We start from the raw sequence: 27,123 nt of genomic DNA on the forward strand, positions 1-27,123 counted from the left end.
GGATCTCCATCTTTCTTACTGTCTTAATTCTCCAGGATCTCTTCTATTCTTAGAATTTCCCAGTTCTCTGCTCTTAGAAAAAAAATGAGTAATAAGGCAAGCCTAAACAGAAGTAAATTATTTACTTGTGAAATAAAAAGTGATAAAATACAGATAGCTGTGAAAATAAGGTGGTAAATTTAAGAGAGTTTTTTTATGGCATTTGATAATAAGCAGTTTTCAAAATGTGATTTATTTATCTGGAGGCTAAAGGTTACTTTTCATATTTGAAGCTGCACAGATGATAAATGCGTTTTAACAACTCTACCATGATATTCACGCTCCAAAGTTTGTTGCATTCATTTTTGTACTGATATACAAAAAAGGTATGCTTAATGTTTGCACTGATATGAAGCTTGTGAAATGGCAATAGTCAGTGCAGACCAGTTACCGTTTTCCTGGAAACACAAAGTATCGTAGCTTTAATTCCACTGCCTCCTGCAGGGCTGCAGCTTTGTTCCTCAGGGAACGCCGAACCCTCCCTCTGCTCACGGGAGGGTCTGATTCTGTGAAGTGGATACATCTGGGGATTGAACAAAGCCATTTTCAAAGCTTTTAGTTTCATCTGAGACCTTTACAGATTGACAGTGGTAAATAGGGTATTCAGCTTTGCCAAGAGAGGGCTAATAACAACATTTAAGAAGACAACTGCATGTAATGGTACTGGAATTGATTAAAATTTATGGCACTTACCAAGTGCACTATATGATAATGCTTTTTTATGACACACATGAAGTGATGGTTTTCTTGAATGCATGTATACATTGTCATCCTTTGTGCCAGTATAACTCTTAACTTTCATATATACCATCATACATTCTCCATAAATATGTGGTATAATAATATTTATTTTAAAAAAATTATAAACACCTTTTCTTCTCAAATAGATTAAACTGTGGAAATAAGAGAATGATAAGAGAATGTATCTTCCAATTTAAATTAGAAAGAGGTTTGTGTCATTGTGTTTTAGCAGTGTGGGCTATATATAACTTAGGTTTTGCTTTCATGTCACTTGAACTTAACTCACAGATTAGAAAGCATAAATATATAGAATTTGACCAGCTGCAGGATGCAGACAGCTCCTCTCACAAGTCATACTACACAATTGTAGGAGTTCTGCCATTATCTTCAATCAGTGTAGTATCAATCCTATCAGCAATTGTTTCCATTTGAACTATTATTTGCCTAGAGTAGTTTTATCTTTCAGTGTGCTATATGCACATCTTCCCCAGGGAGAAAAGAGGCTTTTGTGCAAAATCAGGAGCTGTAGTTGTGTGTAGTAAAGAAGTGTGAGATAACAGGGAGCATTAAGCACTGATGGTATGGATGCTCCCAAGCTGCTCGGATATAGAACATTCTGCAGAAGTCATTGAGACACAGAGGTTATCTTCAAAAGGTTCATTGGAAAACAAAGAGAAATAAAAGTTTGTTTAATCCAGCCAATCGGCAATCTCATGTAATCAAGCTTTTCTTTTCATGTTGTGTCTGCACTTGATTGAGCAAGTAGTTTTAATACATCTTGAAACAGAGTATTATACTCTCGAGATCGCCAGTTGTAAGCATATGGATGAAACAAGTAAATAATGTGAATAGATCACACTGTAATGAAACTCTCGTTACTGACATCATCTTACTGGTTTCACCCTGTGCAGCTAAAAAGGAAACCAAATAGGTGATCTGTTTGGGGAAGTTTTGGGACTAAGGATTATTTAGAGTGAATAGATTTATCGCTATTGGTGTAACTCTAAGTCTCAAAGTGGAAAAGGAGGAGAGAGCAGGAAATATGAGAGAGAAGAGATATGGGATTAATACTACTGCTGCTGCACATAGAATCCTTAATTATACATTATTACCCTATAGTGTCCCCCAGGAAAGAACCTTTTTGTCTTACCTTCCACCTTCTCCTGTGCTTTCCTATATTCCTCTTCCTCCACGCCTTGCTTCTGCCAATCTTCCCAAGAATCCTCCTCCTTTGCATGCAAACTCAGGAAAATTAAACTTTATAAAAGTCATATTTATGCATATCTTTAGAGGATTATTCTCAGGTGTCTGTCTTAGTATGAGCTGAATTGTCTCAGGAGATACATACTCTTCATTTCTGATCGAGGAAGGCTGATTTAGGTATCTCACCTCATCACTCCTGAGTTAGGATAGATAAATTGTACTTACACAGTCTCCCCTGTATACCTTTTGGCTTGGTATTGCATATGTAGCAGCATACTCAGACTGAGTAATTCTTCAGCTCTTATTTGTAAACATTATTAGATAAAATTGAGAGTTTTACTACATATGTATGAAAAATGTGTTTTCACTGCATTTGGGGTAGTGACATGGGGTTTCGAAGTGTGACTTGAAATGACAAAAGAGAATGAAGATACTCAACAACAAATTAAGGAGACAAGAAAAAGAAAACAGTGAAAAAAACAGGACTGAAATAGAAATCTCTTGAATACTGATGGAATGATAATCCCAGAGGAGTCAGAGGGCAATACAAATGGAAGGGAGCTGAAGGTGCTCAAAGAAAAAAACTTCAAAATGGTAATCAGCTAAAAGTAGTGCTGAGTAAAGGCAATACTAAATGAAGTTTAGTATTCTGTTTCTTTTAGAAGTGACCTTTATAAAATACGGGTCCAAGCTATAAGCTTCTTATTTGCAGTGATGAGCAGTTATTCCCAAAACCAATGCTAGTAATGGCACTGGAGATTCACAAACCTGGGGAAAAGGAGCAATAAAACTAATACGATAAAAGATCAATGAAAGTGAGAAAATGTAAGTAAGTAGAACTATAAAAGAATAATCTTCACTGGTGATGCTCAACTGATACAGGAAATTGCAGGCATATGTTCTGGGGCAGCTATAAAATAAAACATTTCTTGCATGACATTCTACTTACAGTTCCCTTAGTCACCAAACATACATTCCCCTTGGTACAAAAGCTGTGTATATTACCTGACCTTTCAGAAACAAATGGCATTTTCAGTGCAACATGATTTTTTTTTTTTTTTTAGTGTAATGAGAGAAAAAAATGAGAGAGAAGGAAAAGAAAAGCAAAAAACCCACATTAAAATCTTGTTAAGAGACAGTAGGGCTTTACTTCAGGGGTGGATTATGAAGCATTGATAAGAGCATTTTCAAATAAAGTACAAAAAAGAATGAATTTTAAATTGTTTAGAAATCTTTTAAGACAAAATAGAATGGAGTCAGTTCTATTTCAAAAATAAAAAAAGTATAATGAAGAGAAATAACAGTATTTTAGCAGAGAAACAAAAGAAATAAAAAAGACAACACCAAGGTGTCATTTTTTATGTCTTTACAGCTGTATATTAAGGAGATCTATCTGTGATACACCTGATGTTACTTTCCACGCATGCCCCAAAAGTGAAGAGACAATGCCTAAAAGAAACACATCCGTCGAACAACCCTGTTAAGAGTAGGAGCAGTAGATGTTTACAGCCTAAAAAGACTAGTGTTTCAGCAACAACAGTATCCTAATTAATGTTTCAGCCTTTTCCTATTACGAAATGTTTAAACATGTATTTAGAAAGAGGATAACAGAATAATCAGATAACAGAAGCTCTGTAGGAAAAATGCAGGGGAAGGCTGGGGGCAACATCAATGTAGCACTGCAAAACTGGATCTCTGAGGTGCCCGCATACTATTCTAAGAACCATCACAAGAATACAAATGTGTTCTAATGTGATGTACCCGAAGTCTAAATGCACCACTTTTTTTCTCAAGTGATGGGAGATGTAAATGACCTCAAGATGGGTTTTGCAGATCAACGCCCTGTGCCTCCCCGCTGCAAGTTGCTTTTCTGTAAGCATTTGACAGAGCAAATTTAATCCCTGTCATATCTTTTGTAAAGATTTCTCACTGGAGCTGATCTTTTCTATTGTTTCCTGTCCCAATCCAGATGCCTTCACTCATGCAAAACAGTAACTTTTTCCATCAATAGCATCAGTGAAATCTGTAAGACTTCCTGTGGAGTAAGATGCTACTTAGTACGAATGTGACTGAAGAGATAAGAATGCACCCCTTGAAACTCAGTTGAGGGAGAAATGGGAGAGAAAAAAGTATCAAGCTTGTGCAATCAGTCACAGAAAGCAAAGAATCGAGTTATTTTACATTTGATATTTTGAAGAAGTGTATCTTAAAACTTTTTCACTTTTTTAAAAAGTTGCTCAAACCTTCTTGATTTAAAATGGTTGAGGAATTATCTGTATGTAGAATTGATGAGACTGCAGATTAAGAGGGAAAAAGGGAGAAAAAGGGTGGAACTGATCTTATATCAAATCACCTATGTTTCCATTGCCTTCAGTGGAGGAAAGTATCATCATTTTAGCTTTGCAGAAAATATGGGAGTTGCTTATGAGTGTAACATGCTAATGACATTTTTCCAATTCTGAGAATGTTATGAACTTTATGTGTGAAATAGCATGTATCTTCAGTTTTAGGAATAATTTGTACTAGACTGCATTCCATCTCCCATCCCTCTGCTATAATCTGAATTTCTGGTTTGGGGAGCTAGGATTTCCCCTAAATTTGGTACAAAAGCACATTGCATAAGAGGTGAAAAACTGTGGTTTGTTCTTGAAGGAATTGCCCTTCTATTCCTCCCAAGATTTGAAAAATAGGTTTCTCTATTTCTGAACAGAATGATTGAAGAGCATGTATCATCATATATAGGCTACTTATGACATTTAACACAAATAACATGGAAAGCATATGGCAGAATTCTTTTATAATAAGTATCCCTCTTCATAACGTATAATCCAGAACCTTCCAAATACCTTCTGTTTTTAATACAATTAAATCAGATCTAATACCATGGACACAGCAGAAATTTATATATTCGTTGCAGGAAAAGAAAGGACTGTAACTATAATTTCAAATTCAGGCAACTCCCTTGAATAATATAAAACTTAGTAACATAAAATTGTGTTCAAGGCAGAATCAGCTGTACCCAAGTCATTCCAAGCAGATACTGTCTGACCTGTGATCAAGGGCATCTGAAGAGGAAGGCATTCCTGAAGAACAGTCTTCTAGTTCTTCATTATTCCTACTGCTAGACTTTTTTTCAGATATATCATGAATCTTTATTGATGAAATTTAAAGTCATGAGATCGTGTCCTATCCACCATGGACGTGGAAAACAGAGTAGTCTGGAGAAGACTTTGATGTGCTGGAGAACTTGTCCCCATTTCCTGATTTCCTAAGACTTCTGTTCCTCAGTTTTAACTGCAGTTGCTCACTCGACCCTTCGTTGTAGGTCACCATCATTCCTGTTCATTTCCTGAGGCTCTCTCCAATTGATCCACATGTCTTTTGGTTACAGTGCTTAGAGATGATCACAGTATACCATCTAAAAGCCTTATGGATCATGAGTAATGCTGAAGGATAGATAGACCATTATAAAAAAATTAAGAGTTTTATGTGGAAACATTTCAAAGCATATAGTGTGCAGGTGCCTTGATCTCAAAAGTAAGATCTGATCTCAGAAAGACTATGTGCCATGCTGAGTGCCATACTACAGAACACATTCTGTCCCTAGTTGCAGGCACCCGGTTCTCACTGACTTTGAAAATGTCAAACTGCATCAAAGTTAGATTCTTTTTAATATCAGTAATCCTCCAGAGGTTCAGGGCAGCATATACATTTTTCTTTCTCTTTTCCCCAGCTTACCATACAGAACTAAGAGTATATATAGTTTCAGCTTTATGCTGAAGGCAGAACCGAAATCACAGAATCTATAGGCCTGAATAGTCAGAGCTGTAAGGAGTATATTTTATGGGGCTGTAAATAAAGAAGAGCTTTAAACTAGGAACGATGGGGGTGGAAAAGGAGCTGATTGAAAACTTACATGTAGCAGACCAGTATGGGTGACATTGTAGTGGGTGTCTGCTATAGGCCACCACCTGCCCAGGAAGAACAGTTGGTTGAGGCCTTTTACAGGCAGCAAGAAGTAGCCTCATGTTCGCAGGCCCAGACCAAGGTCCCCATGGGGAACCAGCCTGATCTGTTGGAGGGACAACACAGCAGGACATAAGCAATTCAGTAAGTTCCTGGATAGCATTGATGAAAGCTTCCTGACACAACTGATAGAGGAGCCAATGAAGACAGATGCTCTGCTGGACCTCATACTCACAAATAAGCAAAGGCTCATTGGGGAGGTGAAGGTTGAAGGCCGTCTTGGCTGCAGTGACTATGAGTCCACAAGCCTGGACTTCAGGAGAGCAAACTTTGGCCTCTTCAGGGATCTGCTTGGAAGAGTTCTATGGGATAAGGCCCTAGAAGGAAGACAGGTCCAAGAAAGTTCCTTGATACTCAAGGATCGCCTTCTGCTAACTCATAACTGATCCATCCTGAGGAGCAGGAATCATGAAAAAATGCCAGGAGGCCTATATGGATGAACAAGGAGCTCCTGGCAAAACTCAAACATAAAAAACCAGCTATACAGAATGTGGAAGCACGGACAGGTAAAGTGGAAGGAATATAGAGACGCTGTCTGAGCATACAGAGGCATGGTTAGGCAAGCCACAGCCCACTCAGAGTGGAACCTAATGAGGGATGTCAACGGGTATTTATATATTTGAAGCTAATGTAAATTGTGAATTGAAAACTTTTTAAGTGGTGCAGTGCTGTTTTGTGAAAAAACAGTTCCTATCATCATTTGTAAAATTACTTTCTTTGTATACCGTAAAATTCTGCAAGTAATTTGGCAGAAAAATAATTCAGATTGATTAACTTACATACAAAAGGCAATATGAAAAGATAATGAATGTGGAAAGTCAAGAATTTGAAACCTTTGTTAACAAAGTGCTTAAGAATGGAGGACTGCACAGCAATTTCTTGTACTTTTAAAAGGCTGAGTCCATGCTCAGCTCATATCAGTTTTATAAAATATTTTATATATAACATAAGTGCCTGAATAGAAATGAGGAACATACAGTGATGTGAAAGCCAGTTCCCTTGCAGAACCCCCACCAGCATGTGTGATGGCTTTTACAGAAGCAATGGAGATGTCAAATGCTAGGCCTTTCTGACAGTGTCTTTTATCCAAAACAAAACAAGTAATGTTTTCTAAGAGAATTGTTTCCTAAAGATGTTTGTTCATAAGATTTTACAGGGTTTACAAGTGCTTTATTCCCTCTAAATATGGATGGTTTTGTTATTTAAACCATAAGACCTAGCTTTCTTTCCTTAGGCATAGATATACACAAAGCCCGAAGTTCACTGTTTTAGGATTATAAAACAAAAGCCTAAGAAATAATGGCTGATTATTCACAGTAGACATATTAAGGAGATTATTGTTTGTTTTTTTTTTCCTTTTCTGTTTTCTAAGGCTCTATGCCCAGGGCTTTAAAATGTTTCCTGAATTTTTACTATATTTTACTCTCTTGTTTCTTCTGAAGATTTAAAAAAAAGTAGTCAAGGTACAGTACATGTATCCTACTAGATTTTAGGATTTATTTTCTTTTACTGAAAGGACAATTGCATGAAGTCACTCAGATTTCAGTCTGCTGAAGGATATAGTCCTACCATGACCCAGAAATCTTGGAATTTGAATTTAGTCTTTGTAACAGCTGTAAATGCATGCAAATAACATTTATCTATTTTTTCTTTCATGTTAAAAATAAGCACGTATCATGTTAATTTTTACACTCAAAATATTTCAGATTACATAAGTTTTCACCAGGAAACTAATTCTCCTTTCCTGTGCTTTCAACTCAGTAAATATCAAGACTTAAACCTGAAGTTCAGCAGCTGCAAACAATGACTATCAATTGCCTTTTCCCTGGCTGTTCCTCATTAACAGCACAAAATGTGCTTATCTAAATTTATCCTTATCGCCTAATATACAAGGAACAGTGAGTGGCTGAATTCACTGGCTATTGGTAGTACAGTAGATCAGATCTTCCTGTTTATTGATTTGTAAAGAACAGCCTCGTACTGCATTGGCAGCTTGGCGTCAGTGAGGGAAAAGAAAGAAGCCTTTCAGCTCTTGGGAGGAGAATTGCTGGGCAACATTAAAGAGGGACTTGTAGAAGCCAGTTGCCTTTGATATCCAGTTAAATTGGATGTGATTGCAGTCAAGGTCAGGGGGCTGTAGAAATGCTATGAATATGGTGGGGGAATTAAAGGAGTGTTATTTTAATAAGTATTGTATGTATGCATGCTTATTAATACAGACAATTGCCCTTTTCATGAGAACAGCCTTTGGTGAAGCAAATTTTGAAGAAGGAAGTTGTGTGTCATTTTGCTGCTGCACTAAATATAGCTGTTTAGATGAGAATCTTCTATTCTTTTCCTTCTCGCCATTTTTTCCTCAGAATCTCAGGCACATTCAGCTATTCAACAATTGTCTTAACTCTTATATTTTGCATTTTTTTTTTTAAAGTAGTGATCTCATTTCTACTGTCTCATATTAATAAGTAGTATAAATTGCTACTCAGACACCTTCATATAATTTGCCTGTGTTTGGGGCAGTATAATTATGTAATTAGTGTCTATATATTATGCTGCGTGTGCCCTTACATAAAGAATATTATTTTGATCTCAGAACAGTTTATGCTGTTGCTGTGTTTCAAATGACTAATAATTTAAAGAAGTTTAAGCTCAAATGTAAATGTCTAACTGCACTGAATGGGATAGGTGATATCTACCTGACCTCCCCACTCTTCTATCAATGATCTTAAAATAGAAAGTGAAATAATTTGACAAAATAGAACTCAATGAAACCTATTCCTCCTCCCCTGTTTGAAGTTGTATTCTTTACTGGATTGAAAGATGTTCTAATAGTTGCCTATATTTGGTATATTTTATTCAAAAGTGAGAACATTCAGAGAAATCTGGTGAGGAAAAGTTTTGTTTTCTTAAAGGAAAACAAAAAAGGCAACTTTTCTCTATGCTTTCTGTTGGGATTCTAGCACTTGGCTAGCTGTCAGTAGACCTAGCAATGGTGAATTAGGAAGAAGGAGAAATGAAAATATTGTTTTCCATTACAGTTTTAATGATTTCCTATCAAAATAGCACATGACACTATTAAGTCCTTTCAATGACAACATGATTTGGTTTAGAAATAGGGTAGCAGAAGCTGCTGTTCATTTCGGTGAGCACCAAAGACAAAAAGATCTTTTTTTCCTAGAAAGAATAAAAGTCAGCTTAGGAACTGCAGACATGTAGCAAAGTGTGCAGAGCAAACATAGAATCGAAAAAAAAAAAAGCCATTTATTGCCTAACTTTGTTTGGAAAATTAAGATATTTCTAAAGAGATTCACCTAGAAATAAGCCAAGGTGGGCCCCAAGAGATATAATGTACGAAATAGGTAATATATAGACTTCTATGTAATCATATAGACTTTTTTTTGCTAGCTTCATGTTTTCAGCTACATTGACTTTTGAGACGGTGTCACATGTAGAGTTGGGTTTTGGGGGGGGGGGGGTTTGGTGTGTGTGGTTTTGTTGTTCTTTTTAAATGAATGCAAACAAATAACCACCCCATCAACAGAATGGGTTTTGATTCATTGTTCTGCACATTGTTTCTTCTGAAGAACTCACATCTCTTCCTAGCCTTCTACATAAAGTACTTACAAACTATTCCTAACAACTACATGACATAGCTTTGCTTTTGTTATTGTTGTAATTTATCTGAACCTAATTCTATATTTGTTTCACATGGCTGCGTTCAAATGATGGGAGACAGAACTTGTTTCATCAAATGTTTTCAAAGTCTTTAAAGGAGAGGAAATTTAAATAACTTTTTTTTATTTATTCACTTGTTTAGCAGGAGCTGTTTATGTTCCATGTCAATATCACTTAAAATCAGTACAGGATTTTTAATATTACCATCTTCAGCTTCAAGTACTGCACTACTGTGGCTCTTTCATTTGTTATGATTGAAAGAAGATAAATGTTATGTAACATGTCTCTTCAAGCATGCATCCTCAATGAAGAAGAGCAACAGTTCAAGTATCCTGATTAGAGAAAATCCTGATGTTTGTTTTAAAGTCAAAATCAGATATAAAAAGTTTTTCATCGGTTAAAACCAAATTCTTGTATCTTGATTCAGATAAAGCAACAGCTGACTTTTTAGAAATCCAGCTATTGATTTATATTTTTTAAAAAATAACACTACTTATGGAGAAATACTGTTGAGAGTTTTATCTAAAAGATACTAAAATCAAATCCATCCCATCTTGCATGTTATGTACCTTTTAAAATGATTACTTTTTGGGATATTAGTCTGGCTAAGCTGATACTAGTAGGAAGAAACGGCTGAAGTCAGAAGACATAATTTTTCCTTTGGCTATTGATACATGGGGGGAGTATTTGCAAAACTTCCTCAACAGTTTATATGTTTTCTTCCATTTAAAGCAAGGAAAGTGATTGAGAATTTTGCTGTTTCCTTCACACACAGGTCCAGTTTTTCACAACATCATTTTGTTCTAAGGAAAACTGTACTTGGCTCAGAGCATAGCATACAAAAAACCATAGGATACTGTTTATGCTTATATTGGAGGAACCTACTTCACTTGACTTGGAAGAAAACAAGATAAAATCTAAAATTTGGGAAATACCTATGGCTTTGTTTTTAAAATTAATTTTAAAAAAATATATGCCAATAAGAATTTTTTTTTTTTTTCAGAATCATAAATCAGTTATGAAGACTTAGGTGGATATAAGTCTCCTTCTCCAGGTAGTTAGGATGTAACCTACAAAGCCAAATCCAGCTCTGATTTTATTGGACCAGAGACACATTCTTCTGTAACTTTTACTAATCATTGTTTGTTCAGGTGATGTTTTTTGTTGTTCACAATAACCCCAGTTATTGTGGGTTCAAATTCTGTTATTTTAGCATTTATATTTTAGTCTTGGTAAAATTCATAGAGACTAACTGCAATAATTTTCCTTGCTCTAGCATCAACAGTGAATTCATCTTTTGGCACCTAAAAGATAATATGCAGATTCATCAATAAGTGGTATTTCCTGGCAACGAAGTGGAATAACTTTTTGTGTTCTCAGGTGATAGTTCCTGGAGAATACTCAAGATTTCCCAATGTTTTATTCATCTCTGAATGGACAAAATCTACCTCTAGACAGAGGTATTTCCTGGCTTGCATCCAAGGCTGTTTAGTTTGAAAGTTTACCCTGAAGTGTGTAAGGTATTTTATTTTGCTGGATGTGCATATATAGCTAAAAATCTCAGTTGAATAATTTTGTGCAGCTCAGAGCTCACCTGGATATTTAGAAGTGTGTGAAATTCTCAGTTTTAGCACACTTGAAGTTGTATGGACTGTGAGCTGGCAGTGGTCACACATACCAAAGGGTTCCCATACTCTATTCGAACCACAAGCTGGCTGTTGTCATTTGCAGATATGAAACACTGCTACCCACTGTGTATTTGTAGAGCTCTCATTCTCTTTAGAGATTCTGCATGCCAGAAAGTACTTTTTCCATCCTAGTTGACTTATTGAAAAGTAAGTACTCGTACAAAGGAGGAGCCTTATGTTTCTTTGCTAACCAATAATGTCTTAATGACAAAATAGTTATGTTCTGAGGTTTATTTTAAGAGGATTCCAAAGAGTATATATAATTCCGTCAATATTTCTCCAGTATTTTTTTTTTTATTTGCATGTGTTTATGTATGTTTAAGATTATCTTCCTGGTCTTCACTGAAAGGCCATTTCCTGATTAAAAATAATACTCTATTAGTTTATGCTTCTGTACTTAAGCTAATGATATTGATGACCAGAAGCAGCCCTATCATTGTTTTCTATGCACTTACAGACTTCCCTAGCTTATATCTGTGCTGTGAATTAGGTGCAAACTCAAGCCCAAAGCCAGTCCCTAATATGAAGCATTGCTTAACGGAACATCTGTCCATGCAGTTCACCCTAGGCTTAAATTGTCCTTTACCCAGCTTTCTTCTGCCCACAGTTTCAGAAGTTATCCAGAGTTCAGCCTCTTCCTGAGCTTAGTCTTGTCTAGCTAAGCAATCAGCAAGATTAAATAGAAAAACCACAGGTCATAGGACTGAGCCAGCATGTGCCCACCTTAAACCTACCAATATAAATATTGCTCTGTGAGCAATTCTGGATTCAAGAGAAGAGTAGAAATAAGAACAGAGGCTACATGGTGATATGACAGTAGCTGAGCTACGTGGGGACGTGCTGGTCAATGGGGGCTAACAAAAAAATCACATTGATCGTATCTGTATAGGAAGCCAGAGGAGAAAAGAAGGCATAGAAATGGAGGAAGCTGCAGGAAAAGCATCTGAAAAATGACTTAAGAAAGGAATGGAAGCTTTTTGGTCATAGTGTCAGTTTTGAAACTGTAAGCAAAGAAATCACAGCTTGATGTTAAATTTCTGTTGTATTTAGTGAAACAAGATTTTGGGGTTATTTAGCAAACAAAGTCATATCAGAGCTAGTCAATGTTATCATTATTTTTTCCTTCTAACTGAATCATGCCCAGTTATTATACAATTGCTCCTTCCTGCCACCAACCAAAGGAAAAAAAAAACCCCAAAAAATAAAAAAAAAAAACAAACCAACAAAAAACCCCAAAAAACAAACCTAAAAGTTTTAAGCTGTGGACTGTTTTTTCCTTGTGCAACCTATTTGTTTCCTTGTTATGTATCTCACAATTAGGACAATAAAAACAGACCAAACACTTTTACCTTCTGTTTTGCCAGCATTGATGTAACACTTTTTCTTACAGACAGTATTTCAGTTGAGTGAATCTGTTTCCTATCAGTATGGTATGGTATCCTTTCAGTGTATAGGCTATAAAGGTGTTGGTAGATGTCCTTCCTACACTATGGAATCTTACAGCAACCACCCCCTCTCGGCTGCTTCCTTGATACTTTACTGGGATTTTCAAGGGTAAAGATAAAACCAATCTTACAACTAGCATCTGTGTTTTCGTGCAGTACACCACCCTAGCAAAACATTAGGAACAGCGTGTTCTTCAAAGGACTCTTCCAAGGAAAGGGTTGAGGGGCTGGGATTTGACCAATTAAAAGAACAGAGAAATGTTTGTACCAGATGCTCTCTGGTTACCCTCGTTTTAGCACTTGGCTAAGATATGGTTATCATGTCCACATTAAGAGATTACTTTTCACTTACTGATTTATAATAGTATACTCTCAAAACATACTTTTGAAGTAGTTCTGTAAAAGTATTAACATAGAAGAATGTTTCTGACTTCAATATTGGCAAGCAACAGTCGTATTGTCTTCAGGTACGTAAAGTCAGGCCAATTTGTTATACCTTCATTTATCAGACTTTTCATTTTCAACTTGTTATAGCATCATTTAAAGTCGGGGGGAAAACCCACCAAAACCCAAACCTTTTTTGACCTCCTTTCTTTTGGATAAGACACATTAAATCTCAGTTAAGCCCTGAGGGTTAACGATTGTTGCAGGAGCTTTCTTAATTGTAAACAGAATGTTCTCTAATAAAAACAGTATCTGACTATAATTGCTACTTGTTTAGAAAAGAGTAATTTTTTTTTTTTTTTCCCTCTCTTAACAGGTGGCCATTGATGAGCGCATCAGGCAACTGCACGAAGCTCACAGAGATTTTGGCCCTACTTCCCAGCATTTTCTTACCAGTAAGGAATTTCCCTTTTTTCTTGCTCGGCTTGTACACACAGTTAACTGATATTTTTGTAGCCATGTGCCAGTTATCATTGCTATGAGTTTCTATTTTAGACTGTATTATAATGGGTTTCATATTTGTGATTACTGGGAGCAGAAGACTGTTAAATAATTTCATATAGTCCAGGGTAAAAGGAAGATATCTGCCAGTGTCGAGTCTATGTGTCCATACATCTGTCAATGCAAGGCTGGCCTTCATTGTTTGAAGGCTCCATTTTAGGATTAGCAAATTAAAATGATATTAAAAATCGTAAGAGTTTCTGATGATTATAACCAAGAAAGGATTAAAAAAAAAAATTAAATTTGGTTTATCTGTTCAAAGAAATATTCAGCTCCAAAAAGGGGCAATAAGACCCATAAGAAAAATATTTTGCAGGATTTGACACTTAGCAGAGCAATGAGAGGATCAAAACCATAGTGGGAAAGTTAGCAGAAGGATGGCAGTTAAGTAAACTTTTTACAACTCTGCACAAAATATAATTGCCAGTAATATTCCCACTCCACCTCCACACATGCTCTTTTATCAAGGATGTTTTGAAGTGCACCAAAAGACAACTTGAAACACCTTCAAAGCTCCAAGGCAGTGACTAAAGTGAAGCTTCTTAAAGGCCATGTCTTTTCTATTGTACTTCAATTAAGGAAAGTAAACAGTAAAACTTTATTTAAGAGATTATATCAGCAGAACAGAGTCACAGGATAATGGTCTCCTACATGCAGAGGGACAAGCTATCCAGACATCAGAAATAGATGTTACTGTTATTGCACAGCTACATTCACAGTAGGGTAGAGGACAAACCTCTCTTTAGCTGATACTGCATTGTAATTTTAATTGGTTAACCGTTTTTTCCACTGAAAATCTCTATGGGAAACTAAAAATTCTCAGTGGAGTGAACTGCAAATTCATATTTGTTATGCCATATAAGCACAGTGCAGGCTTGAAATGATTCAAGTCTGCATCTTATTTTATCAAATTATGATCCTGGGAATAAATAAGCCCTATGTTTGTAATTTCTACCACTTTTTCAAAATCTCTTTCAATTAAATCTTAATCACTGGGAATAATTTGTCAGCTTAATATATGTAAGTGCAAATCAGACTTGTCAAGATTGAACATGCAAGAGTTATGGGTATATGACATGAATGCAATAGGTAAGCAGATGCCTGTTTTTTCTTATGACACACAGTGTGTTCCTGGTGAAAGAATAAATTTGAAGGGTAAATAAAGCAAGCCTGTTCCACAGTCTGGAAGAGACCAGAGTGACCTGAACTATGTTATCACACTGAAGGTCACATCATTGTTCTCTGTGCCAGTGCTGAGTGTAGCCAGGCAAATTGTGTGACAATTATGTCCTAGACCCATTAGGGGGCCTTATTATTGATTAAATAGATAAAGTTAAAAGTTACTCAGTGTCAATAGTCATCTCTTTTAGTCCACCCACCATTAGTGAGACAATACACTATTCCTCTGCGTGCTAACCAGAGCTAGCAAAGAGTGGAAATAATTCTGGACACTTCTTACCACCTAAGGATTGCTTTAGGAAAAGGAGCCAGGTGAACATGTGTTGATTTTGGAAATATCCATTTTCTTCTCAGTGATGTGGCTTTGCATATTTGTTTGTTCTCTGTATCTTTCTTAGATGTATGTGCAAATACATGTGGACATGCATATTCTTACATGTGCATGCAAAGGTTAGGTATTTGAAGCACTGCAAATATACTTGGCAAGGATTCTGTAGATAAGTCTTCCGTCACTGAAAACTGCCAGTGCATCTATCAGCCCCATCATTCATAAGCATCAAATTCCAAAAGCATCAAGTTTCTCAGAATCAAGTACTATTACTACACCTCAGGCAAATACCATGCTTTTCATGTACTACCTCTGCTGCCTCCCTACAGTGATGGAAGCACATCTACTGGAGCGGTAGCACTGCAGGAAAGAGTGCCAGAGTCTTTGCCATCTAGCGCTAGTCTTGTTTCTGTATCTGTACTTTGGGGGATGAACAAGTCAAACATCAGGGTTGCCAAACAGAATTGGGCAAATCAAATGAAGGTGAATTTAATGGCTTTCAGTGCAAGCCATTAAATTCACCTTCATTTGATCTACTGTAAATGCTTGCTTACCGTAAGGTGCGAGTGATATCATCTCCCAACTATGTTTATATACTTATATGACAAATTGTCCTTTTAGAGTTGATCTACCTTTAAGTAGTTCTGCAAAAAGGGTACTGAAGTCAAGTTCACATTAAATCAGTGACTGAATTACATTTCTTTCCTATCTGGAAGAAATAAATTTGAGCTCCTAATCTGCGGTAGTGTTTTTTATGTGTTTGTTATTATTTTATATATAGAAATTACAGCATCATCTAGCTGTTCCTGTTTGGCTGGAACTGAAGCTGCACAGGGCTGTTGGAAAACCTAGCACAAAAGTAATGGGGGAGTGATGCAGCGATTCATATTTGTCATGCCCTGTGCAGGCAAGAAATCAAGTGGTAGTCCTTGTTTCTAAGGACTTGCAGTCTGTTCTAAGAGCTATTATAGCTATTTCTAAGAGAGGTGGGAAGGAAGGTGTGAGCTAGAGAGATAAGGAGTGAAAAAGGAAAAAAGTCTCCTCCTTTGTAGCATTTTTCATTTATGGATAATTCTTCTCCATTGTCCTTTCATGCAGTTTGACCTTCACTTTCCCCTTTTTTTTCTTCTAAATGACCAGGTGTCAGTGTTTATCTATACTGTGGCACAGGAAAATTCAGATGTCTCCTGGTTGTGAGTTAAAAAAGTAATGACAAAGGGGCTAGTATACATTTGCGTGTCTATACCAAGGCTTTGGGCTGCCCTCAAGTATAAAGGACTCCCACCAAAACCAGCCTTTCCTTTTCTGCTAGCACATGAACTTGCCTCTCTCCAGGCCTCCTACATTTTTTTTGCTGGGCTCTCTCACCTCAACCCTTGTTCTTCTGACCAGTCCTTCATGCTTTCCCAAGCTCATTACACTCTGCCAGTCTCCACAGAGTCCCAGCTCCTCCTCAGTTTATTCCTTGCCAAGGACAGAGGCTCCCAGCAGTCACAGCAAGTGAATGCTGTTAAGATATAGCTGATAAATGTACTGCGTGTGCAAGACATTGCATCGTGAATCCACAGAATTACTTTGTTGGTTTTTAAGGTTTTGCTGTTTAATTAGGATGATCTAAATCAGAGTGGGGGGGAAATAGCAAAAAAAAAAATTAAAAAAAAAAATAACCTTTCTATTAAAGACAGTGGTAAATATTTAGCAAAGTAATTTAAAATATCTATGATCCTTTCATGGATGATGGTTCTTAATTTGGAAACTGTATACAGTAACTGAAGTGTGAAAAAGAGTACCTGCAAATTTCAAACATAATGCCAGCTCCAGAGTTTGCAGTGACTCCTGTGGAATAATTTCACTTTTCTGACTTCTTTATTTTTCTCTGTGATGCTGCCTCTTACAAAGAATGGGATTCACTGTCTCTTGTTGGAAGACCTACCAATATTTGTCACAACAGTTATTATTTTTTTTTCAGCTGCAATAAATTAGAGGTAGGATTGATGTCAGATTGCTTTTAATATCATTTGCTCTGCTAACAAGCCTCCTATCAATCCTATTTTTAATGTGATAGCTCATTCATGTGCATTACTTGTGATTCCTGAAAAATAGGAGGTATTACATCTTTTAAAAGCATAAGCAAACCTTGTAATTTACTGTCCAGCTCCAGTATGAGCCATCTGTTAGTATGTATAGCACGTCAATGAAGTGGCTGCATGCAATAGCACTTCAATATAACTGGCAATTACCTACAAGCGCGACTGGGAGATCCCAGGCACTGCCTGTGCTTCCCAAGCTCAGAGAACACAGGCTTTTTGTCAAGGCAAAGAACCTGGAAATACAAGGAACAGAAAGAACATTTAGGTTTGCAAGTGTAAAAGGCTGCTTTACGTCTAGCTAACTTCTTTGTGATTTGTATTTCCTGTGCTACAAGCTTCTGCTACCTGGAGACATAGACACCAGGCTTTTAAATCTGCATACCTAAATATGTGCTAGGAACTCTATTTTAACTGCAGATACCTAATTATGCCTTTAAGTTTTGGACTTCCATGCAGGAACAGTACTGACCTCAACATGAAATGAGGCAGCCATAGCAGTTTTCATTCAGAAACAGAAAGGTTGTGAATGCTGAAGCCAACAGTTTGTATTGCAAGTTAGTGATCAGAGTACATCTGCTGCGTTTTATGTCAGACAATTGTTGCTTAAAAATAAAAAAAATATGATCACAGGAGTGGGCTATGTAACCTAGGTGTCTCCTTCTCAAGGAAAGCTCGGAGCTGTTAAGGTTCAGATCTGGGTGTTTGGGGTTTTTTGTCTGCTTTCTGTGCCTTTGTTTTTCTTCAGTTATTTAGGCCACTCTCCTGAGAAACTGGAGATGTGGATCTGAATTCCTTCAAGCTGGGAGACAAGTCAAGTACTGAAATCTCTCACCTTCTGGGTGAGTGTTTAGATTATTATGCAAGGCAAAGATTAGTGAAGCTCCTTCTTGCACAGGCAGATGCATTTAAAAGGGCAAGTCCTGCTAATTAAGATATCTGACTCTAAAAATGACAGTGCTCTAGGACTCTTAAGACACATTACCCATCCACCTGATGTAGCTGTTAGCACTAGAAAATAAACTTTATATGTAATTTCTCACTGCATGCATTATATTATATAGTCTTCCAGATAGCACTTTTGACATGCAGACATTGAAGACCATATCCATTCATCCATATCTTTTGGATATATGATTTTAATATTTAATTGAATGTTTTGAATAGAAAATATTACCAGGTAGTAATATAAAGGTAGAGGATAAGTGGTCACAAAAGAATCAGCCTAACTCTGAGAACTCTCTGGAAGCAAAGGGATTTTATTATTGCGTTTAAATACAGTCATAGTAACTAGAGGATCCTGGTTGCTAGAAGACTTTTTTCCCTCTACTTTCATATAAATGCAAAATGATTGCATGTGCTTCTGAAGAAAGAAAAAAGAAAACTATTAAAGTACTAACAAAAAAAGTTCACCTCACAGATCCTGCCATTATTATTATCATGGTGAATTCGTAGCAGCACTGGTTAACAATTCAACCTGAAGACTTGTGTGATGGGTAAATCTGGCTTAAAGTTAGGGGGAAATGTCCATTTCTTCCTTGTTTAGAATATAATGACCATAGCTACAACTTTTGGTAGTGCTAGCTTTTGTCTGACTGCCGAAGGTTTTTATGAGAAATATAACGTTAGCATATTTTGAGAGAATCTCTTTATTTTTACTTTTGGAATAAAATTAGTAGAATTAATTTTACAGTGAAAATATGCCATCAGCTCATATGATCACTAGTCCTTCTCTTGTGGGCTTTAATTTTTCCATTATTTTTTCTTCTCAGGATAACAACAGAGAATTTCTCCATAAAACTTAATAATACATTTGATTCACAATGAAAGAGTATTTATGGAATTCCAGCTTTATACCTGTGTTTTCTGCTTTCCTGCACTTTTGTGTTAAGTGACCCTTTCCACTATAATACATAGGGATACAAATTCCTGAACAAAATTATAAAGTCGGTTTTCAAATGATGATGTTCTCCCCTTCTCTTCACATGGAAGCAAGCTGTTTTTCCTTGTAATTAATATCTTCTGTTTGTGAAAAAAGGGGTTCCAATAAAATAATACCTTAGAATGGTAGTTAAAAATAATTAATTCTACATATTTCTCTCTTGTTTTCTTGGTTTTCATTTGTCATTACTTTAAAAATGCTGTATATTATTTATTTTAAAGCAGAAGGTTTTTTGGGGGGAGTGGTCAGGAAAATTTCTGTCCTTTTTTTTATAGCAGCCTAATTAATTTCTGTATTTCATCTTTGGTTGGTAGAGTCTCCTATATTCTGCAATGCTAAATAATTTGCAAGTAATCAAATTTTTTTTACTCTTAATGAGTATAAGACTCAAATGATGAATTATTGCCTATTATACTTTTGTCCGCTATCTGAATTAGTATGTTGCTAAGACAGAATCTCCCTCCACAATATTTTATAATCTTTTTGGAGTAACATTGGATCTGTGAAGTCTAAACAAAAATTGCTTCATTTTTTGCACTGCCAAACTTAACTCTGATGCATTTAACCATACCCCCATGCTGTGATGAGATGTACATTGTGTTCCGTTTAGGACATTCCTTTGTCCTCAAACTCCAGGACTGTGGTACAATAGGTATATTCTATATAGGTACATTTAAAAATTTCTGTTATGTTTTCTGTGTGAGACATGGAATATTTAACAAAGATTTATTTTTCTGTTTATCTAATTACATTTGCATCAAAAAATCACCGCCTGTTTGATCGAGTAATTTTATGACCTCATTTGATGAGCCAATTTAAGAATTTTTATTTTTAAGAGCATAAGAATACTGCAGAAGTTAGCAAAATGAAGTACCTGTAACTTGGGATGTGTGGATCAATACAGACTATATCACTTTGCTGTATTTCATGCAACATTTCTTTATTAAACAAGTAGGTACTTGTATTTTTACCATTTTACAGTAGTGTGACATTTAAGAAAATGAGCATTAGATGGATTTTATATTTTGCGTTACAAGTGGCATTTGGAAACTTCTGTTCATGATTAAAGGTGTGCATTATTTAGGTCGTATCATATAATGTTGACCCTAGGTTGCAGGTGAGAAATCTTAAGGTGGCCATAAAGATTCCAGCAGGAAATGCAGGACAGAAAGGCCTCTTTTATAACTCTTGTAAAATGACCATTGTCATAATTGGCCCCGATCGCATGCTGAACTTTTCATGACTAATAATCACTTCTTCAAAACAGTTAAAAGTGTTCTGAAAACAGTATATTCAGTAAATGTCTGCAGAATCCAAGCTGAGAAGGAGCTCTCTATCTCCGAAATGCCTGCAAATCCATCCGCGTGTGCAGCACCGTGAGCTAGGACTTGGAGCAGAATAGACCCCGTGCTGCGTAGTCCTTATGAAAGACAGGTTTTGATTAATGTTTCTGCCTTGTAACTTCTAAATTGTGTACTTGATGTATTCTGACATAAGTTTTGCAACTACATGGTGCAACATTAGACCTCAGTGCTACACAATGCAATCCAATTGTTCTTTGGTCTCATCTAGAACATAAATGCACATAACTTAGAAATCAATTCTCTATAAATCTAGGGGAAAGGGGAATCATATTTTACAGGTGTATAGTGAAATTTGTTGCAAAGGATCTCAAAGAACTCCTAGATTATGCAAACACTTGTATTGTGGCACTGTCACGCAGGCATACGTACGTATTGGAGATGGCATCCTGCCAGCGTATTTCATGAACTGATAATGGAGAGGAAACATTTCTTTAGCATATTCTCTCAGGAAGAGAAGCATAAGCTTTTTATAGTCTGTGGAGAGCAATAGTTTCTCTTTTATAACGGTCTCATTTGAAAAGAATTGGAACAGTACTCAATGCGTCTTCTTTGAAAGGTTAAGGTACCTCATACAGATGTGAACTTCTGATTCTTGGGGAATCAGAGTCTTTCCAGATGCAAAGGTTGTCTCATCATTTTGCCCTCCTTGTCTGCCTTTATCTGAAGTCACCAACTTCATACCTTGCTGCAGTGAAAATAATTGGTATGAAAACAAGCTTTATGTGAGTAAATAAACAAACTTGTAGCTCTGTGTTTGCATAAAGATACTAACGATGATAACATTACTTAGGTAGAAAAGTGCAAGTCATGCAGGTAAAGTTCCCAGGCTGAATCAGTGAATTATTAGCATTATTAAAATGTGAACATAATTAAGCATCTTGCTGAGTTACAGCTACTATGGCCACCAAGTAGGTAGTGCAGGTCTCGATTCTGAACATATAAATGAGCTCAGCTTTAACTACCATGATGCTGAAATGCATAGATAATAAATTTCTAAGAAAAAATAATTTATAAGATATATGTAACAGTGTATGGGCACTAGACAGTGCTACTTGGTGGTTTCTGTCCTAAAACTCTTTCCCAATGCTTTAACCCGTAGTGACAAATTAAGAGTCAAAAGATTTTCTTTGTATTTAGAACTGAAAATATACACTCATGCTATTATATAGTGACTAGAAGTGTGTGCAGCCTATGTAAATAAGGACCACTGAGAGTAACTTTTAAATGTGGACATAATAAATTTACTCTTTGTATAGCTGGAGAAGAAATAGTGTGCTATTAGTAAACATACATGTATTTTTCATTATGTTTGTAGTGCTAAAGTGAAATATTTATCACATTATTTTGGTAATATAAACACAGATAAAATTATACTATCATCCTATTTAATATTTCATTCAGAGCCCTGCATAGATTAAAACACTGCTGAAGTTGAGGGCCAGCATGCTACTGTTTCATTATACATTCTGCAAATAAATAAGGAAGTAGGCTTACCGTCAAGAACCTTGTTCACTTCAGTTCAATAGGCAAAGCAAGTCTCAGATGTTAGCACACCAACAGAAAGAAATAAAACTCTCAAATTAGGTAACCATTAAAATATATATCAGTGCAAATAAAGTAAAGGGAAATTTAAATTCACTCTTAAAATGTGCCATATTTTGTTGTAGTATTTAATTTCAGTCAACAGCATTGCAAGGAGCTGGGTATATGGTAATAGGTTCTTACGCTGTGCAAGCTAGAACAATAAAACACTTTTGAATTACACTTAGCAAGCAGGAAAACGTCTGCTGCTTGAGTGCTGCAGCACACAGGGATACTGTCTTTGCTAGCAAGAGTTTTAGATGGACAGCTAAAATGGTCTTAACCAAGAATTAAATATATATGGCCATTACCTGCACAAGCTTTGTAATAGATAGTAAACCTGTACTGGTAACCAGAGATAAGAAACAGCTGTTCTCAGCTTCTGGGTTTCTGCCAAAAATGAAATTATTATTCTCTTAGCATAGCTGTAATAAGTACCACGTATTTTGTCAACTCAAATTTATGCAAGGCTAGAATCATCCAGGAAACCAAAAGTGTATTATAGACAGCTACACAGCAATCTCTTGAAGGAACACTAAATCCAATTATGCAGAACATCACAGAATTGTTTGTTATTCCTAAAGCACTTAGTTCTCATGAAAGCAAAGTATTTTTTTCCTCTTCTAATGTATCAAGAATGCTATCGTATGTAAGATTCTGCAATAATATTATGACTGCAAAGCTCTTACCCAGATTAATTCAGAAGCAACAGAAGAAATACGCTTTCCAAAAATTATGCAGCGATCTATTGGTATTGAATTAATCTAAGGTATTGAATTAAAACCAAATCTTAAAGTGGAAGAACTGTAGCTTGGTGGTATTCCCATTTGGAATATTAATGATTGTTTGAGAGAGGGTGAAGTGTATTTTATTTAAAAAATTTGTAATTTAGTATAATCCTATTCAAATTAGTCCTCAGATAATACCAATTCCCATGGGTACGAAACCTTATCATTTTCACTAAGTAGGAATTTTAAAACTGTTTGATGGACCACATATTAACACACAGGTTAGTATTACTGAATAAAAACATACAAAGAAATCACCAATTAATTGATAGTGTAAAATGAAATTGTAATCTATGCCTAACTCCTTGGCTTCAGTTTCCTACCCCCTTCTAGGCAATGGAGAATATTGGATCAGTCACCAAAATTGCATTTACAGCAGTTTATGTTCTCACCAGTAGAAAGAATAACTAAGCATCATAGTTAAGAGTTTTGTACAAACCTAAAAATAGGTTAAAAGTTGGACATGATGTCTGGCACCTTTAGCCTTCACAGCTCTGCAGCTGCGCAGTCTATGAACATTGAACAAAATGGCAGTCCCTGTTCCAAGAAGGAGTATTTGATCATATATAAATTATATGTATGTTTGAGTATTTATATTTGAAAATGCACATGCTTCTGTGCTCTTCTACGTGTGGGTCATGATACGGACTTCAATGGCAATGCAGTATGCTTTTTTTTCCATGTGATCTAACACTGTAATCAAATTCGGTGTTTCTTGCACACTTTCAGAGTTACCTGTTTTCACGGTTTGTACCTTTGAAATTTAATTTCACCTTTCTTTTTGAAAGAATGCAAAACTATGTAAGTAATAGTAAAGCAATACACTCAGCTTAGCTACAGATGGTTATCTGGGGGTTGAAGACAACAGCAGGACCTCCAGAGATGCTGTGGTAGGCTCTTTATAACTCCTTGGCCACCAGCAAACTAAAACAGGATTATCACATTCATATTTCTTCCAAACTTATTCCCTCTTTTCCGTAGCTTCTCAGCATTGTCTAAAATGTACGTGAAACCCATTGCTCCACTCCTCAGCCTGTACCCTGTTCCCAGTTGCTTTTCCTTCTCCTTTTCATAGAATGGTAGAGGTTGGAAGGGACCTCTGGAGATCATCTAGTCCAACCCTCCTGCTAGAGCAGGATCACTTATGAGTAGGTTGCACAGATTCGCATCCAGGTGGGTTTTTAGTATCTCCAGAGAAGGAGACTCCACAACCTCTCTGGGCAGCCTGTTCCAGTGCTCGGTCACCCTCAAAGTCAGGAAGTTTTTCTTCATATTCAGATGGAACTGCCTGTGTTCCAGTTTGTGCACATTGCCCCTTGTCCTGTCGCTGGGCACCACTGAAGAGTCTGGCCCCATCCTCTTGACACCCACCCTTTAGGTATTTATAAGCATTGATGAGATCCCTTCTCCATCTTCTCTTCTCCAGGCTAACCAGTCCCAGCTCTCTCAGCCTTTCCTCATATGAGAGACGCTCCACTCCCCTCATCATCTTTGTAGCATTTCGCTCTCCAGTAGTTCCCTGTCTGTCTTGACCTGGGGAGCCCAGAACTGGACACAGCACTCCAGATGTGGCCTCACCGGGGCAGAGTAGAGGGGGAGGATAACCTCCCTCAACCTGCTGGCCACACTCTTCTTAATGCACCCCAGGATACCATTGGCCTTCTTGGCCACAAGGGCACATTGCTGGCTTGTGGGTAACTTCTTGTCCACCAGGACTCCCAGGTCCTTCTCCACAGAGCTACTTTCCAGAAGGCCAATCCCTAACCTGTGCTGGTGCTTGGGGTTATTCCTCCCTGGGTGCAGGACCCAACACTTGCCCTTGTTGAACTTCATTAGGTTCCTTTCCGCTCAACTCTCCAGCCTGTGCAGATTGTGCTGAATGGCAGCACAGCCTCCTGGCGTGTCGGCCACTGCTCCCAGTTTTGTATCGTCAGCAAACTTGCTGAGGGTACACTCTGTCCCCTTGTCCAGGTCACTGAGGAATATGTCAATGTTTTCAGACCACCTAGAATGGCTCCAGCTTCCTCCACTGTTGCTGTCTGATTTATCTCCCTTCTGTGGGGTCCCTAACCTCTTTCCAGCCCATCTTCACAATTCCTGTGCATGTGACTACCAAAATAGCACGATTTCCCTATACAGCCATTTTTATAAGCACATTTCATCTCTTTCCTTCAATCTTGTTGTCTGCACTCCAGTACGTGGGCGAGAGAGGAACAGTATATTTCATTCTGCAGTCTGGCTTTTGTGAATGTGGTTAACAATTCTGGTACAAAATATATCAAATGTGTATATTGTTCATTTTTATTTGTATGGATTGTGATTTGTTGGCTTTGTTAAAGTACCTGCAGCTTGGGAGTGGTGTTTTTAAAGTGTCTATTTTGAATGAGAGAGGGAAAGAAAATACTCGGAGCCAAATGATCAAGCAACTAATTACTAGTTGTCTCGGTAATGATTCTTTTCCTTTGCGAACAGCAGGGGTCACTAAAAAGAAGGGTTACACTGGGTGAAGCAAACAGGATTTTTTTTTTTTTCCAACTAGATAAATTTTCATACTAAGAAATCACTATATTAAAAAAGAAAATTCTTAGTCCTACTGTTTTTGACAGATAAGAAACTTTTAATAAAAAAAATTGGCTTTCTGATTATGGCCTAAACTATGATATCTCTACCTATAATAAAGCCTCTAATAAAAATTATTTACAATTGTTTCCCTACAATCAGTTTTATATAATACTTTGTCAAAAAATATTTTAATTACATTGTACGTTGATGTTGACATTTAACAGTGTGATAGCCAAGAGTGAGTAATGTCATTTCCTCCCTATTTCTTCTGATCACACTGTCGGTTTCTCCATTATTTGCTGTTATTGGAAGTCAATGCAACACAGTTATCGATGTGGAGAAATAAAAATAAAATTGTTCTCCACTTAGAAATAGTCAACAAGAGAATAAACAAAATACTCAGATAGTATCTCAGTGTCACTTCACTCAACATAAAATGTAAATAAGCACAAAAATCTGTTCCTGGAAGGATGGAAAGTGCTGACCACACAAGGAAAAGAAATTGAAGAAAACCCAGTCAAACACATTAGCAGGAGGAACCCTGTAAAAGAACACACCAGAAAGAAAGGTTGCTCACTCTGCTTCATATCTGTTCTGTAAGCTTAGTAGTCAAGGGGGGGGGGGGGTGTATTTATCTTTGCAGCTGAATGAGTTCAATTTCTCTCAGATTAGGACAGAAATTTCAGAACAGCAGGTTAATCCTTTCTGAATTCATGGGCAACTGAGCAAACAGACTTCTATCAGCATGGCCAAGTGTAAAATTGTAATTCTAGAGATTAACGTTGTCTTTCCTGTTTGCTTTGAACTTGACCTCCGTGTTTCTCTTCTAGGTATGTTTGTACGTATGAATGTATGTGTGCAGTTATTTATTCATTTGTTTGTTTGTTTGTTGTTAACAGCTTCTGTCCAAGGCCCCTGGGAGAGGGCAATCTCACCAAACAAAGTGCCGTATTATATCAAGTGAGTATAAATAGTAATTCATTCTAGCTATTCATATTTGTCATTTATGAGGATAGTTGGTAATTTTCTTAGTTAATTGTGAGCTGCTCCTATGGTATCTAAATGGGAAGAAGAAAAAGGAATGAAGTGTACAATAAATTTCACAGAAGTGTGCTAGTTGTTTTAAGCCACAGTAGGATGCACTGATTTGTAAGTTGTTTGGTTTTATGCTACTGTAAATCACCAGCAAACTAAGTAAAGCTTTGGGGTATCTGGATTTTATTTGAATTTGTGCCATTGGCCACTGAACAGTATGTATGGCAGGTTTTGCAAAACCAAAAAACATTCCAAATTGCAGTTGTGAATGTGATATACTGGGGTTTTAACCTAGCAATGCACATACTTTATATAACGGGGATTTTTTAGGAACACTACTTGGTAAAGTTTGTTGCTGAGGAATGACAAGGGACAAGTTAGTCCCTATGGACTATTCCTTTAGAGTTTATTTCCCAAATTAAGTTAGTTTGCTTTAAGAGATGTGTATGCATAAAAACGGGAGGAAAATTTTTTAAAAAAACAACTTGGAAACACCTG

General features: G+C 36.7%; 1 protein-coding gene across 10 annotated transcripts in view; it reads left to right on the top strand.

The window, feature by feature from the left end:
• The window catches only part of DMD (dystrophin), a 1,320,554-nt gene that overhangs the window by 1,181,014 nt on the left and 112,417 nt on the right, over positions 1-27,123 (top strand). For all 10 annotated transcript variants that reach the window (XM_075774516.1, XM_075774534.1, XM_075774546.1 and 7 more), the window contains 2 exons: positions 13,575-13,653; positions 26,490-26,550. In XM_075774516.1, coding sequence (XP_075630631.1) covers positions 13,575-13,653; positions 26,490-26,550 — 140 coding nt within the window. The remainder of the gene's footprint in view (positions 1-13,574; positions 13,654-26,489; positions 26,551-27,123) is intronic.

The sequence above is a fragment of the Balearica regulorum genome, chromosome 1 (genome assembly GCF_011004875.1).
Source record: "Balearica regulorum gibbericeps isolate bBalReg1 chromosome 1, bBalReg1.pri, whole genome shotgun sequence".
In the NCBI taxonomy this organism is placed as follows: domain Eukaryota; kingdom Metazoa; phylum Chordata; class Aves; order Gruiformes; family Gruidae; genus Balearica; species Balearica regulorum.